General features: G+C 36.3%; 2 protein-coding genes and 1 long non-coding RNA gene across 3 annotated transcripts; all 3 read right to left on the bottom strand.

Annotated features, from left to right (window-relative positions):
* Positions 1-423: 423 nt before the first annotated feature.
* On the bottom strand, positions 424-2201 carry LOC113743599 (NAC domain-containing protein JA2). The gene is made up of 3 exons (XM_027271649.2): positions 1876-2201; positions 1498-1766; positions 424-1383 (listed from the first exon to the last, which is right to left on the bottom strand). Exons 1-3 carry the CDS (start codon positions 2054-2056, stop codon positions 769-771), a joined length of 1065 nt encoding a protein of 354 aa, XP_027127450.1. The 5' UTR covers positions 2057-2201; the 3' UTR covers positions 424-768.
* Positions 2202-4248: 2047 nt separating this feature from the next.
* Positions 4249-6594, bottom strand: LOC113743755 (uncharacterized). Its single transcript, XR_003461192.2, has 2 exons — positions 6336-6594; positions 4249-4452 (listed from the first exon to the last, which is right to left on the bottom strand). It is a non-coding gene; the product is annotated as an uncharacterized lncRNA (long non-coding RNA).
* Positions 6595-11645: 5051 nt separating this feature from the next.
* Positions 11646-16493, bottom strand: LOC113743561 (ABC transporter G family member 9-like). The gene is made up of 5 exons (XM_027271616.2): positions 16440-16493; positions 15776-15983; positions 14260-15049; positions 12715-13034; positions 11646-12447 (listed from the first exon to the last, which is right to left on the bottom strand). The coding sequence occupies exons 2-5, from the start codon at positions 15887-15889 to the stop codon at positions 11782-11784; spliced, it is 1890 nt and encodes a 629-aa protein (XP_027127417.2). The 5' UTR covers positions 15890-15983; positions 16440-16493; the 3' UTR covers positions 11646-11781.
* Between the last annotated feature and the right edge of the window lie 490 nt (positions 16494-16983).

Below are 16983 nucleotides of genomic sequence, written 5' to 3'. Positions count from 1 at the left end.
TTTACATGTATGTATCTATTTCAAGTTTTAAATTTTTTGAGTGATAAACTTAATTAAAAAAATGTAAAAATACAAAAGATAAGTTTAATTTGCGTGATGGGGTGCCATTGATAAGTTTAAGGGATATCTTTGGTTACCCGTCCGGTATCCGAAACTTTGCCCCGACTAATCCGGACACGACCCGCGTAGCGCACCTGATTATGATGGGTGAATCTCCCAACAAGGGTGTCTGCGTACACTAGAACTCGAACACGAGACCTGTTTAAGCGAATTCGAGCCGCTTACCACTCAGATCAACCCCTATTGATAGTTTAAGGGATATCACTTGCACGTAGACAAAATTTTTGCAAAATATTCTCAACTAGCCAAGAAAACAAGTTTTAAGGAAAGAAATAAATAATGCTGAATATACTACAATAATAATTACCTTTGAATTCCCCAATTATATTAAGATCTTGATGTACATTAATAGCTCGCTCAGCTTTTGAGCAGAGAGTACATATACATTCTCATGGTCATGGACATTTCAGGTAAATAGCATTCTCCTAGAAATTACTACTACAAAAAAACGAATGGGGTAACCATAAGGCATATGTATCAAGACACCCAACCCCACCCATAATAAAATTCTTGAAAGTCTCCCCGTGCTGTTCTTTGTCTTCTCTTGGAATTAAAGTCAAATTGTCGGCCCAAAGAATCCATATATTTACAAATTCACCCCAAAGCACAATCTTCACCCATCACAGTTTTATCTCCTAGATTTACTCTTCATGGCCTAAAACCCATAATCCCGGTTTGGGTCGGCGGGTACCGGATCCCGAATGGGTCCACCGAGTTGTGAAAGCTGTGTGTGTGAGGCACAAGAGGGTTGGCGTTATGCTGAAAGAAACTCGAATTCTCAACCCGGTGCCTCCTCAGCCCACTCTGTACTTCCTCGTCCACGTGGCCGGCCTGCGGAAACGATGGGACGTACATGTCATTCTGGGCATTCACATTATTCCTATCGTTGTTATTGCAGCTGGCCACGTTGTTGTTCACATGTCCATGTGCAGCTGCTGCCGGAATAGCTTGAGCTTGGCTTCCGGGACCGAGTTCCGGCAACGAGTTCAGTCCGGCGAGGGTCGCCCAATCAAAGCTCCCTGAACCCAAGTTTTGAATATTGATTTTCTGATCATCTTGGTGGAGATTCTTGAGAGAGTTCATTCTTGGTAAGGCGAAAAACCGGTCACTAATCTCCGGCAACGACTCGAGAACATCGTCGAACTGAGATGAGGATGACGTAGATGAGCCATGACTGTGCTCTCTGCTCTGAAGCCCAGAAACCGGCTTTGCACCTGCACTCGAATTTTTCTTGTAAATTCGACATAGCACCCAATCATCCAACTGCATGTACAAAGAAAAACTCCGATTAATCTTGGAAAACCACAATTTTAATAAAAAAATCCAAGGAATCGATGGATATGATAAAAGATAAAAATGTAAACTAATCGTCCTTACCCTGGCGCTACCATTTTTCCTTGAAGGCTCGGAGAGTCTGTATTCATGCATGATCCAATTGGTCTTGGTGCCTTTAGGTGCTTTGCCCACATAAAAAACGAGGGCTTTCTTGATCCCAACTTTACGTCCTTCGGTGGTGATGACCTTGTCGGTTCCAGTGGCTTTCCAGTAGCCGGAGCCAGCAACTCTATTGGGTCTCGATCCATTCGGGTACTTCCTGTCCCTTGGGCTAAAAAAGTACCATTCTTTCTCCCCAAATATTGCCTTACCTGCACAAAATCAATAAATAACATAAAACAATCAGAAACAACTTTGTCTTTTTTTTTAAATGATCGTCACAACAAATCATTAGGAAAAAAGAAAAAGAGAAATTCTTACTCGGAAGATCCCATGGGTCAAACTTGTAAAGATCAATCTCTGCTATAATTTGAAGATTAAAATCATGGCCTGCAACTTTTCTGCAGAGGTACTGCACCAACAGCTCCTCGTCTGTAGGATAGAATCTAAACCCAGGTGGCAAGCTCAGTTGTGAAAGCGGGTCAGTTTCTCGAACACCCATTTTTTTTTTTTTCCTTTTCCTTTCAGGAAGAAAATAGTTAAAAAATAACTTTGACTAGAGTGGAGGGCAAAAAAGGGCGGGAGGTGGCGTTGGAGAAGTCGAACTCTGGAAACGCTCTCCAAGAATTCTTTTTTCAATTTTTTGGGTAGTGGGGGATTGGACGGTATTTATATTGGTGCAGACTGAGGGGTAACGGAGAGATAAGTACGGTCGTCTTTTTCTCAAAAGTCCAGAAATGGGTCCCATCCCGAGTTCATCACCGTTCATAGGGTGACACGTACTAAGAATTCGGCATTATCAAGCGGCCGACCTTATCCAGTGGTAAAGCTTCCCTCCAGGTGCATGAACCCTCCCAGAAAAGAAAATGCATTAATTCCCTCGACCAAAAAATTTTTTTTTCTGCAAAATGAAAAAAAATAAAATTGAAAGATCTCCCGGCCACGTGCCTCCCCCTCACGTAATCTCTAGAAGACCTGTGTTACTTCTCTGGCATTTCTCGGATCTCTCCGAGAGATCCCAAAAAAAAAAAAAAAAAAAAAAAAAAAAAGAGAGAGAGAGAATGGCGCACCCTGGGTGGGTTGATTCTCTATCATTCTGTGGTGTGTGTAGTGTGTGATTGTGTGAGGTGTTTTTTTCTTTCTTTCCTTCCTAGTAAACATGAAAAAAAGTGGAATGCATTTTTCACGCGTTGATTAAGAACACGTCGGCAGGGATGAGAGATAGAGTGATGGACACGTGCATACACGTGGACTCAAAGCACGAGAGGCGTTTTGGAGTTGGCGGAATTTTTTCAAAAGAAGGATAGTGAAATCGACAGTAAAGAAAGGGGGTCCTGTACTGGAGTCACATTTTGCTGCCACGTTACCCACATTTTTTTCTTTATTTTTTTTCCTCCTTTTTACTCCTCTTCGAATAGGTAGGTGGGGCCCGATTATAGGCGTTTGTATTTTTCTACGGCCTTTTGGGGTTTCTTTCACTCCACAATCTCCTCCCGGCGTAACTCAAATGGATAAATATCAATTTTCAATTCAATAGAGGCTCCCAAAAGTCTACGTGGTAGCCTATGAAGTACGTAGACTAAATAAAGAGTAATCATCACATTGACATCTAATCCTAGATTAATCAGTACAAGTAAAAGATAACCACTAACGAAGAAACTAATGAACCTCATCACCATGACATCGATTGCAACTCATGTTTCATATCGGAAGACAATGTGCACGAGAAGTGAACAACAAAATGTTGGGCTGAGGAGATTAGATTCTATTTACGCTACTGCAATTTTATGACACGTTTTTTAAAATGTAATGTATATGAAATTAAAAAAAAAAGAATTGATAAATTTATTGTGAAATTATTTCAAAAAAAATCCATTTTGTTTTCTCAGAACCTACGATCAGAGCAAGCTTTGAATATACAGCACGAGGCATTTCAAGTTAAAAGGTGGTGTTTGGATTAATTAAATAATAATGTAGTAATTTTGGTGATGATTATTAGTTGGCATAATTAATCGTTTGTTGAGATTCTTATACTGCAACGTGCGTACGTGTCTATCATAGGGAGAGTATGTTTGTGGGGCTTGATCGCGTATAAAGAGAAAGCGTTAGCTAGGTCAAATCTTGAATAGTTGAATAAAAAGGTTGGAAGGAAGGAAGGAAAGCGTTGCTTTTCGATTGTTCTTTGATTGGGGTTGTCATGGTCTGGCGTGCACGTGGTGATCCTTCAATTTAGTGGCAGAATCGAAGTGGAAATGTTTGGTAGGTCAAATGGGCACACGTCTGTTTGACACAAAAAAAAAAAAAAAAAAAAAGGGCAGACGTCGAAGGCTTTTTGAGGGATTTGCCAGTGTTTGGAGATATATTATGAGGTCCAGATTTTGACAAGTCCTAAGTTTGTAGTATCTGGCATATACCTTATAGTTTTAAGATATACACTAACTTTTACTTTTGCAACAAGCTACACATCATCGAACTTAACGTGGGTCACCATGAGATGCTCAATGATACGACTGACTGACTTGCGAGCTTCTGTTTCATCCTATGTTTTCAGACTCGGACCGGGACTCGACTCGGTCGAGATCAGGGGTCAGGGGTCAATGGGTTCGACCGGGGTCGATAGGGGGTCGACTCGGATGATGTCATATATATATATATATATATATATATACACCTGCAAATCAAATTTACAAAATATAACCAAAGAACCCAATCATCTAAATTTATATCCAATTCATCAAACAATTCACCAAATTCATCCAAATTCACAAAATTTATAAAATAGAAATCCCATACATGATTAATCCTTAACAAATAGCCATCCAAATAAGGTAACAAGTTGACTTTGATGCCGATCCTTCATTTGCTGGTGTGGATTGTGAATTGGTACCTTCCATTGTCCTACATTAGAAAGAACATTGAAAATATTAAATAATTTAAAAAATATCCTACAAATGAAAATCTACAGCAATTATTACACATGAAAATACATTGTAAAGTTAAAATTAACATAGTTATCATGATCTGTACAAAAAAAAAAAAAAGAATCCATATATGCACAGCCATCTTGTGACAAAAATCCCACTTCAAATAAAAGAATCCTAAGAGTTAGTAGCAAGCATGCTCAAACTGCCCTTGAGCATTATAAAGCATTCAAAGACAAACTTTCCTTTATAATCGACTCACACAATTTGTGGGAACAATAACCACATATAATACTATAAATACTACTAACAAATAGTGAAAAAGGTACATATAATACTAAAACAGTTATCAACGAAAGGAAAACTCTGGTCAGAAGAGGGATATCATGAAAGTAGGACCATCATTAATTGATGATAATGTAAAACAGAATACTTGGGATGAACAAAGTGGCCATGCATAAAGTCCTCGGCAGTAGAAGTGTAACAAAATTTTTCCTCTCTATGTGACTAAATCCCACATCCAAGATTGTTTTAAGGTATCAATTATCACTTGGACCCCCATGTGAAAGACGGAAAAAAAAAGTTTGTTGCCCAGATCCAGCTCAACGTATCACTATTACATAAATCTGTCCCCAATTCAAAAGTGGCAAGCAGGAATAATGCAGTTTCTGGAACCCACATAACAAAAATCTGTGCGTGGGCGTGATTTCTAGCATAACTGAACAAAGAAGTGCCTGTCAACATCTCAGAAAAGCGAAGCTCATAATGTTACCCTTGAGATCCCATCTTACTATGAAACTTCAACCAGAAGATTTCCAATTTGATTCATAGTGAAAAAAATACATATATTTACCTACCAAATCGAACATTTGAACCTCTAATCTCAAGTGCACAGACCCAATTGGAATTGCAAGAGTTTATAAAAAAACACTTTTAGTAAGACTCGTAGTTTTGCAACTGATGAATTTTCAGGAAGTAAACCTCTAACCATAGAAGAAAATGGAAAACTAGGGGGAGGCTACAATGTGCTATTGCAAACTGCATTGCCCAAGGAATTCCGGGCTTATGATTCAGCTCAAGAAACTATCAGCTCTCAAGGTTTTCAAGACTACATTTCCATGTGGATTCGCTTTGGAGATCCTTCACGTATATTCAAGGCTGCCGGTGATAGTATACAAGTTCAGGCATTGGGGTTTCATGGAAGGTCCTTTTAAAGGAAATTCCCCAACTAGAGAAATGGTTGAATTTTTTGGGATGGGCATTTTTGAGGTACCTGTGCTAATACCATATATCCAACTTCCAGTTTTGCTCTCTTTTTTTCTTCATCCAACTAATACTATCCTAATAATTGGACTTGTTCTCAAATTATGGTCCTGGAACAATTGAATGAGAACTCCAAGGTTGTGAAGGTGCAGTTCTTCTACGACCCTGGACAACTACTTGAAGGCCTTCTGAAGGAAAAACCATCAGATGAATATAAGATTAAGGCACTTTCTACCTGCCCATTTTTGCTACAGCAGAGTAACTTAGACAAATGAGCTTGAATCATTCCTGAAGTGCTTTTCTTTGAGTTTCAAGTCAGATCAGAGTAAAGTGCTTTTAAACTAAATATTATTAACGGCCAGAATACTGGGTAAATAATCAAACACTGAATTTAGTTCTCAAATAAGCATTAAATATTTAAATTAAGCTCAACAATTTTCACAAAATAACCACAATCAAGTAACGAAGTAATACATGCAGAGGATAAAAAGGTTAACAACAAACTTTTACACCAAAATAAAAGGAAATAGATTTATGAAAAGTGAAAAAGAAAAAAATGGAATCTGGGTCGGCAGTTGATGAACAAGGAGTACCCACCTCAAACCAGAAACTGTGTGTCTTTGCCTCAAGGCCCTCAACTGAACTAATTCACCAGCTGCCACTGAAGGTGGTCTCTCTTACTCAACAAGCCGCACGAATTTGCCCCTGAGTAGCGACTGCCGACTGAAGTAAAATGCATAAATTTCAGACGCTTTCCTTCACAGGCGCTTTCCAATTAACAGACACACATGTCCATTAATTGGAAAATCTCAATTGACAACGGTGAAGGCTTTTAGATTTAGGGTTATTGGATCTGAGAAGAAAGAAAGAAGACGACGGAAACAAAAGCAGAGGAGCTGACCCAAGCCAAGAGTTTTTTTAATTTCGTCGGTCAGTCAAAAATTTTGACTGAAAAAAAATCACCGAAAAAGGTTATAAAAAAAAAACCGGGGTTGATCAACTTATCCGGTTCACCGGTCAAACCCGGTTTATGACTGGGTTTGACCGAGTTTTTAATACCCGAGTTTCTTAACTAACTCGGACCGGATGCCTGGCCGGTTCCCGGTTCGACCGGTTCAACCGGCCGGTCCGGTCCGACCCTGAAAACACAGGTTTCATCTCCTTCCTCCTCTCTTTTTTTTTTTTCCTTCCCTAAGAACTTGCTATTTTGTAATACAAAATGTTATACTGTATCGATTCGATACATGTGAAGAGAAAAATAATTTTACAAGCAAGATCAGGCGACGAAGGAGGAGGTTGAGGGTGTGAGTATGTTATGCACTCCTGGAATAGTGATAAATACAAATAATAGAAAAAACAAAAAAGAAGAAGAAAATCTCGTTCCCACCTAAATTATAACGTTTGACAAAAGAAAAAAAAAATTTTCTTGGTCTTTGATGACATCATATTGATAGATAGTTCGCTCCTATTTGTCAACTTAATTTGTGCATACGACATGACGAGCGGTTTAGGATATTTAAATGGGCAACCAAATCTTCTTTTGATGTATACTTGCAGCAGGCGCAGATGGAGTTAGACGTAAAAGTGTTGAAAATATATCCTCTCGTCTTAGCTGTATCTGAGGAAAATTCAAAGGAAATAATGCACATTGGTAAGAAAAACAAATAAACATATTATTTATATACTAATAGAAAAGGAAAAGAAGGTGGGGGTTAGGTGACAGTACTCGAGTTTTCTTACAAGCATGTGTTTGTATCTTGCGTGTGTTCGCTCGCTATTTTTCGACGAGTACCACGTATGAATAACGTCACTTCTTGTTTCATGGATGATCCATGCAAACGTCGACGACCACTTGAGCAGAGCATATGCTCTTTTGCCTTTTGCCTTTTGGGTACGTACGCAGGGCACTGCAGAAATTGATTTGAACTTTCCTGGACTCACGCTTGAACTACAATATACTAGTAAATACCACTACTGTTTGAAAACTTTGTAGATTAATTGGACGTTTGTAAGTATAGAAATTTAGATGAATATGCGTTGGTGACATGTTTGACGCAACGACAATTTGGTTTTGCTGTCAATCAGGACTAATCCTCGAAGCACAGTTTTGGCTAGTCTTTGCCTACTCAATGTATGTTAATTGAACGGACGTCCAAAAATTAAAGACCTAACAAATAATATTTTGAATTTAGATGAATGATGAGATTTCTTTCTTTCTTTCTTTCTTTCTTTTTTTATATATATAATGTTTTCAAATGGGTATAAATTTGTTTCTATAATTTGGCATGAGGATTGTTTTTATCGCATGGGATTTTCAATTCATGTGAAGAATAATGTACATCTACAGGAGATAATAATATTTAGGGCCTTGGCTTTTATTGATTGGAGCATCCATTCTTCTTTCGTAAAGTACTATTCATGATGCTAATAAAGTTTGCAGCAGATACAATGTATGATGTCGACACACATGACAATGCTTATTTTAATTTTAATCGAGCTTCCTTGCGTGCAATGCTTATTTCATTTATTGTAGGCATAATAACAAGCGTGTGTGTGTGTGTGTATATATATATATATATATATATATATATATATATATATATATATATATATATATATATATATATATATATATGACAGATTTTGTTCCTCCCTAAAATAAAAATAAAAATAAAAAGATTTGTTGCTGCAGGGTTAACCAAAAGCTACACCATCTGGGGCCGAATTCTCGTTCAAGCGTCGTTTAATCTATTTAGCTGAGATCATATTAATTATTGCATTGTTGAACTGAAAACTTCTAACCCGGGATTAGTAAATATATATATAGAGCTCGGTGAAGAAACATGTGAAGATTAGTCGTCCTGAGGAAGAAGGATGCAAATATGATGTGTAGTTTATTGACTGCTCTTCGCAAGACTGATACAGCTAAAAGGTAGTCCAGATTCTGGATTGAACGATACACATTTTTGGTTTATAAAATATCAACATGCCTACAACACATGTTTCATATTCTTTGCAAACTCGTAGTTGGACCATTGATTTAATAATCATACCACCGGTTTAGGTATCCCGGGGAAAGGGAAGTGGATATGGATTCAGACATCTGCGTCCGCCAAACACCATATGCATATGCCTTAAATGGAGAATTATATTATTTAGACTTTGATGTCCATATGCTTTAGACAAGTTGCAGCAGTAAATTATTTCCTCGTAGAATTTGAGATCGCATGCTTAAAGTTCAGTTCAAGGGGCCACAATTTTTATGCATTTTTATGTTTTTTTATTATATACATGATAGAGTGTATGAAAAGGATTAAAAATTTCAAAGAAGTGTATGTTTAACCCGTTCAAAAAAAAATTTACTTCATGAGCACAAAATGGACTTTTTTTAATTTCAAAATAAGTTGAAACCAAAATTTGTTTGCTTATTGTTTGTCAATATACGATAAGAATTTGAATAAAATAATTTAATTTATAATGATTTACATGACAGAGCGGTTGTAAACCTATTTATCAATAGTTGACGAAAGCTGTTTTTTATATCCATGTCTCAAAAATTATAATAAAAAAACATAAATAATAACTAATTCATTTTTCTTGATTTTTTCCCTTTTTCTTCTTCCCACCCGATTAGAATCAAGTAATATCACAATTTTTCATTTGATATATAAAAATTTTATATTTTTCTCTTATATACTTATAAGAATTACATATATATATATATGTATATATAATATGCTCCGTGTGTGTTGGGATTTTCCTTTTTTTTTTTTTGTAGTAATTACAATCGGCATTTCTCAAATCTATTGGTCTGAGAGTCCTGATTTATTTAACTTTTATTCAATGTTACACTATTATAAAGTAAATTTGGCAAGTAAAATATAAAAATGAAAATTCAATACAAAAGCATAAAAAACCAAATTTATTTATTTTTCATATTATTTTTTAATTGAATAATTTCAAATTTTCAAAAGAGAAGTTGAATCCATATTCAATCCCCAAATTGAAGATTAAAGTTTGAAGTAAAACAAAATTTTCCATAATTTGCAATTTGGTTTTGCACTTAAATATATGTATATTTTTACTTTCAAAATAAATTGAAAAGATAAAATTTGAAGCAAAAAAAAAATATCATAACCTGTGTTACAAAATAGCATTGGTTTCTAAAAATGCAAACAAAAATTTGGTAATATCTTATAATATCCCCAACTACTACAAAAAAAATCTATATAAAAATGGCATAGTAGTTACATATATACATATGGAGAAAATGATAAGAATACATAAAATAATCAATAATACCCATAGCTATTCTTGGCATTTAGTTTTGTATTCTTATTCAAATTTAATTAGGGTCGAATTTGGATAAGATATATACAAATTAAAGAGATATATTTTAAGGTCAGATGGTCTATATTTTTCTCTTAGACTGTATTGTTAGTTTTTTATTTTGGTAGAATTTGTGTTAATTTTATAATTATTTTTCATCAAAAATAAAATAAAAATAAAAATTTCCATATCTAAAGGTTAGTAGTACTTTGTTTTTTATTTAGCGATTTCATAATTTAGGTTTCATGAATGCTAACATTCTTGATTTTTTAAATCCATGACCAATGAATATTATTTCTTTTTTATTTTCTATATAATTTGCTCTTTTAGTTGAATTATTAAGTTGAAGGGTAAAATAGTATTATTTACATTTTTAATTTTAGGGGGTTTGATAATGTTTCCTCTTTATTTATCCTCACATTAATAGAATTCAAAACAAATTCCTATATAAGTGGAGCCATTTCTTACTTTTTGGATTCAAAAGGCATGAAAGGATACATAACCCTTTTGAAAACTTTTTTTAAACAATGGAAAACTAACAGTTTCTATAGGGTAGACAATGGAAAACTTTTTTTTTAGGCCAGGCAAATGCCAAATTACGGTTCCTGGTAGGCAATGGCATCAAAGGGGGACAATTAAATACATAGAATATTTACTCATTTACAATACATAAAATTTTGATCAGACCAGATCTTTTTTTTTTTTTTTAACGTTGATCAGACCAAAACCTGTCTACTTTGAATGGCGGCATATATCTATTGCAATTTACCGGAAAGAAAACTTGTAACTTTTCAACCTCAAACCTCATTAAAGTTTCAGCAAATTAACCATAAAACAGTATAGAAATGAAGATTTAATGAGTGCACAAAAATGGAAAACCAACAAGAAAACTTTAGCACCACTTAGGCAGAGCAACATTAGACCAAAAATTGATGTGGTAGGTACCTGACCTTGTGGCCGGAGATTTCTAACATCACAATCCATTATTAGAGAATGATCATATTTTCACATTTCATTGCCCAAGGCAGACTCCTAACTTTTCTGATTATGTCTCGTTATTTGTTTTCTTAGGATCCCCTAAATGTCAGGTTCCGTTTATAGACAAAATTACAAGTTGGCGTCCACGAAACCTGTACCTTAGTTGTCAGTCCTTTCTGAATGATAAAAAAAAAAAAGTCATTTTGCCAGCTTTAAACTTGGTAGGTATTTGTATTGGGTATCTAAGAACTCACTCATGCATGGCTGGCAAACTAATCATTCGAATTGCTGATTCATGTAGTGTTGTGCCTGTATGGGGTAATAGTAGCATTCTGAGGTTAAAAGCTAAAGTCATCAAGAGGAGCTCAATTTGTCATCGTTTAAAGCCCAAGTTTGAGAAAAGTCTGTTAAATGTGATTTTCAAAAATTCCTTTTCAAAATATCATGTTAGACTTCCAAGTCTTGTAATGTTTAACAACTTCCTTAAAACACACCCCCCCAAAAAAAAAAATTCATGTAAAACTAAAAGTAGCATGTTGGGCTTCAATCCACTAACTCAGTAAAATGCCACCGCAGAGTGCGAGAGGGTGAATTTGGGAGTTGCGAAAATCAGTTCAAGTGGTATTTATTTGCTTAGAGAAGAATATTGTCTAAAACTTCAAGTGGTCGATCGTTGGAAACCAAAAAAAAGAAATGAAATTCAGTCATTCATCATTCTACAAGGGAATGAATCCCGCTAATTCAATCTATTTCTTGTAACTCCAATCCTCATTAGTGCAATGTAGGCGACTAGCCTGTATCCCACAAGCATGATAGCCATTGCAACCACTGATGAGAATAGTCCGTGCGGTCCTATAGACTTGATAGAAGGAAAATCTTCAACCAAACAGGTCTTATTTGCAGCACAAGGATAGGTTTCTCCAGGATTATACTGTGACATGATGAAGAGCTTGTATGCGTACTGGCCTATAGAAACATACTTGATCCATGCTATGAAACTGGGCACATGTTGGACATAATACCCACCAGCAAGAATGAAAGACAGCATAATGACGGACCCGAGTATCGTTGCATTCTTCTGATCCAAAACCAAAGCACCAACAGCAAGTCCTAGACCTTGAGCAACTAATACGGCATATAGTAGAACCAACCAACAACCAAGGAAACTTGCCGCTGTGGCTTTCAGCCCTGCCATCCAATAGGTTATGGTAATAAAAACTGAGGGAAGGACCAACTCCATGGGAAGATCACCTATAGTCCTTGCCATGAAGTACGATGAAAGTCTATACATGCCCGACGCCCTTTCCTTCTCGAGCATCAGGCGCTCTTGAGGGAAGGTGAAGATTGCATTGAAGAGTGGGAAGAATCCCCAGAATCCAGTGTAGAAGAACAAAAGGCCAATCTGCATATTAATTCATGCAAGATTTTCAATAACTCGAAACAAAGCAGTTTGACATGTATGCGCTAAGTCATTACACAGCTTGATTAATCAGATTTTTAAGTCAGTTTTATCTGCATCCCATTTGATTCTACTTCCCTTTGATTTGGTAAATAAACTACTTAAACCACTACAGGGAAAATGTCAATATGTGCTTGATTACGTACATATAGGTGTTGAAAATGATCGTGAATTTGGCTTAGCTAATATGATTAGAGAGAAAAGCCTTACCTGGTCTTGCAAATGGCTGGGGTCAGATTGCCACCACAATAAGCCACATAGGATCGCAACCACCAAGATTTGAACTATCTTGATGCCTGAGAAGGATTCATGCTTTCTTTCTTTCATACCTCTTCTAATTAACACAGAGAATTGTTGCCACCAAGTTGTTGTCCATCGGTTGAACTGCTTTCCTTCTGATACACTGTGTAGGTTATCAGTAGTCTGTTTCAGTTCTATTTGCAAATTCTCTGCTAACTTGGCCTTGTATGCAGACACCAGAGTCTGCTTAATCAAAGCTTGATCATCTCGTGAATCATCTACCGAGACACCTATAAAATCATAGCAGGCATCTTTGGTAATTAGTGAACTATTCAAGAGAAAGAACATATTATCTGTCAATAATAATGACTCGGGAGTGGCTTGATTAAAAATTGAATGCAGAAAAAGAAAAAGGTATATTTGAAAATATTCAAATGTTAACATCTTGTACCATGGTGAGGTTGCACTCAAAAAAAAAAAAAGAAATTAATTCACATATGTAGCTAAAACTCCTCAACCAGTATCTTCATCTTGACAACCAGAGTGACAAACCTCAGACTCTACTACATGTTCAGGTACTCTGAAAAGGGTGTGGATGATGTGATCATATCCTCATCAATTGTAACTAGGGAGCCAGATGGATCTAATCACAGATAATTGCTGTAAGTTACAACTCTGCACTACTAACTTAACTATGACACAAAACGATTTTGGAGTTCCCAATTAAATTATACCACATGAAGGCAGAAATTTTGGCTTTGCGCGTTTGAATTTGCTCACGCTTTGTGAAGGAAAAGAGATGTAACTTTAAAACTTATTCTTACACCTAGATATAGTTTAAAATTAAATAATCTTCTCATGTAGTTGAGGATAAAAGATGTGAAGATTTAACTTCGACTTGCTTCTATATATACTACTTAAAAATTTCTACTACTTTATTTGCATTAGAAATCAAACATGACTAAGTGGTTTCTCCAGAAATGGAAGATCTTTTTGTCACTAAGTTATGATCCAAAAACCTACCTAACTATTTAGGTGCAGTAGATGAAGAATTTAGGAATAAAACAGAAACAAAAGCAAGGTAAAAAGTTTAAGAATCACGATGAATAGGATACTTTTAGGACATGAAAAGGTTTGCCTTTCATCTGGTAAGTGAAAATTAGTTGTTCCTAAGTAGTATGTTGGTTAGAACGAACAAGAATAAAAAAAATGTATTGTGCTCCGGAGCATGAAGCTCATATTCAACTACAACAGCAGCTTCATACCTCCTATGGGTGCCACTAGTATTACATCCAGAAATTCGGAGGAAAAACAAAATGACGGAAAAAAGATAACGACAGAAGAAGCATAATGATAGTTAAAAATTAGTCCAAACATGCCAAAAAGGAGTAAGCAAGACAAATCCAGAAAAAAAAAAAGAAAAAAAAGCCTGAGTGATGCAATCATCATGGAACTAGTCTATCAAGTGGATATATCCATCTGCATGTATAATGAGAACATAAGCAGTAAGCATACCATTTGCAAGATCTAGCAAGAAATCTGCAGGATTCATTGAAAACTTTGGCGTGAATCCAACATCACTGAAGTAATCCATGGCATCCATGCCCTTCCCATAATATATAGGATTACCTTCCGATACTACTAAGACCTTGTGAAACAGGTAGAAAAGCCTGCTGGAAGGTTGATGAATTGTCATCACAACTGTCCTCCCTCCATTTGCTAACTCCCCCAATGTCGACACGATCCTCTGAGCAGTTGTGGAATCAAGGCCTGATGTGGGCTCATCCAACAGCAAAAAGCTCGGATTGATAAGCATTTCTTGCCCAATGCTGACTCTTTTTCGCTCACCTCCTGAAACTCCCCTAACAAGACGACTTCCGATTATGCTATTTTTGCACTTTGTTAATCCAAGTTGAGTAATCACAGCCTCAGCACGCATAACCTTCTCCTCTTTAGTAAGAGAATTAGGTAAACGCAGAAGAGCAGTGAAAACTAGAGTTTCATTTACTGTGAGATGAGGATACAAGATATCATCCTGTGTGACAAAGCCAGTGTTTCGCTTCACGACATTGGAGAAAGGCTTGCCATTGTAAGTAATGCTACCACTAAGAGATCCACCAAGTCGACCCCCTAATGCAGTTAAAAGCGTGGTTTTCCCGCTGCCCGAAGGACCTAGCATGGCCAACATTTCCCCTGGCAATACCATGCCTGAAATTCCCTTCAATATCGTTTTCTCTTCAGATTCAGTACTTTTCTTGAACCACCCTTCCTTTTTCACTTTAATCTTGTACACCACGTCCTCAAACTGCACCAATATGCACATCAGGCTAATTACTAAATGGAGTTAACGATCATGAATAGTATGAACAATTTAATACGAATCCCTGCTCAATTCTCATGATTTAATCTAGGAATTATTTTTGTTAATTTTCCACATGTGGTTCGAATCTTTACTGTATCATGTTGCTACTTAGTGTCAGTTACGAAGTCAAAAGATAAAAATTAATGCCATTTACACGTGTGCAGAAAGGAGTCGGGCGGAAAGAGTCAACGCATCAGATTTCATTTTCAGGTGGAGGAGCATCAACCTTCCTAGATATAAGTGCACGGGAAGAACAAAAAGGCACATGTCGTTTTGAGGAAAAGCCATAATGCCCAGAACGAAGAAAAGGGTTCTATTACGCCTTAACGCCAAAACACCCCTTCTTGGAAACAAATCTAAAAAGTTCAATTCCATGACCTCAGACGAAAATAAATTGCAAAGTAAATTCTGCTCTTATTATAAAAAGAAAACAACAATGAAGCATCAAATCAAGAATCTGAATGACTCATCGTGTAGAATATAATACAGAAGTTAGTTAGGGTTTAAATGTTGTCCTAGGGACCCGAACAGAGGTGTATTGGAGAGAAAAAAACAAAACCTGACTTTTATATACTTACTTTATTTAGTTTAAAACACAAAAATTTATTGTGCCCTCAAGAGAAATTAATTCAACATGGATCAGAATGATTAATAATAATTAAAAAATACCTTCAATGTAACCGGACGATTAGCTTTCTCAAAGATGGCGGCGGCGCAACGCTTTTGCTGGCCTGCACTTCCATTTGGTTGTGGTGCCTCTACGTCCGCCATCTCCTGTTCCATGAGCCCTTTTTTTTTTTTTTAAACCACACTATTTCAATCTGCCGGCACCGTTCAACTATAAAACTCAATCTGTTCACTCTCTACTCCTTCTCTACTGAGAAAGAGGTGCAAATACAATGAGTGAAGTCAGCAAAACACTGCATAAAACTATAAATATATATGATCTAGAGGATTTAAATAATACTAATGGGAAAATCTACATATCAAAACATCTCTTTGAATTCCCTCCCTTCTCTGCATGAGCGACAACACCCACGTAAGATCAAAAAAAAAAAGAAACCTGTATTGTATTGTTTTCCAACTTTTTTCGTCTTTGATATCAATAATGTTGCTTTGCAGATACAATAAATGATTATAGTGCTAGCTTTGAAGCAGTGTAGCCTTGAAAGAAGAAATAAGTGTAGGCGTAAAAAACTCCTGTGTGTGAGATTTAATGTGTCATGCAAGAAAGATGAGAGGGGGACTTGGGCGGTTTTGGGTAATTGTTTCGTTGATATATGTGAAAGAGTTATAAGGTTATCAAAACTTTGAGCTATTCCCAACTCCTTACTTATTGCCGTGGTTATGGAGACTCCGCGTTCGCATCTTTCTTTTTCCAACCCTTTTTTTTTTTTGTCATTCATTCGGTTCTTCTCTCTTCTTATAATAGCAGTCTCCGTCTCTCTTGCTAAGTTGCTAGCTGGATTTCATATTCTTTCTGGGACTTGGGAAACCTTTAAATGCTTGTTTGGTTTTGCCGTATTGGAATACAAATGTTGTTGAACTATGACATCTTCTTCTCATATGCTTCACGTGTACGCTGTACCTTTTTGTAGCCAGATGGGAGTTCAACATTTTTAGGACTCATTTTGTTTCTTTTTATTCTACTTTTGGAACGTGTAAACGAAGAATGAGAAAAATAAAAATAAAAATAAAAATAGAATTATTATGTCAAGACCCCCAAAAAAAAAAAAAAATCCTAAGCTGCATTGAACTAAATCCAAACTTTTTGGAAGTTCTAATTTCTTGGCATTCTAATAAGCTCAAATGCATTGCTATCCTGCTATCATATTCATGGGGCCAAGGAACAAGGAACGAATGATCTTTTTGTTTTT

This window comes from Coffea arabica, chromosome 5e (genome assembly GCF_036785885.1).
Source record: "Coffea arabica cultivar ET-39 chromosome 5e, Coffea Arabica ET-39 HiFi, whole genome shotgun sequence".
Taxonomy (NCBI): Eukaryota; Viridiplantae; Streptophyta; class Magnoliopsida; order Gentianales; family Rubiaceae; genus Coffea; species Coffea arabica.
This window is presented reverse-complemented; position numbering and strand designations above follow the sequence as displayed.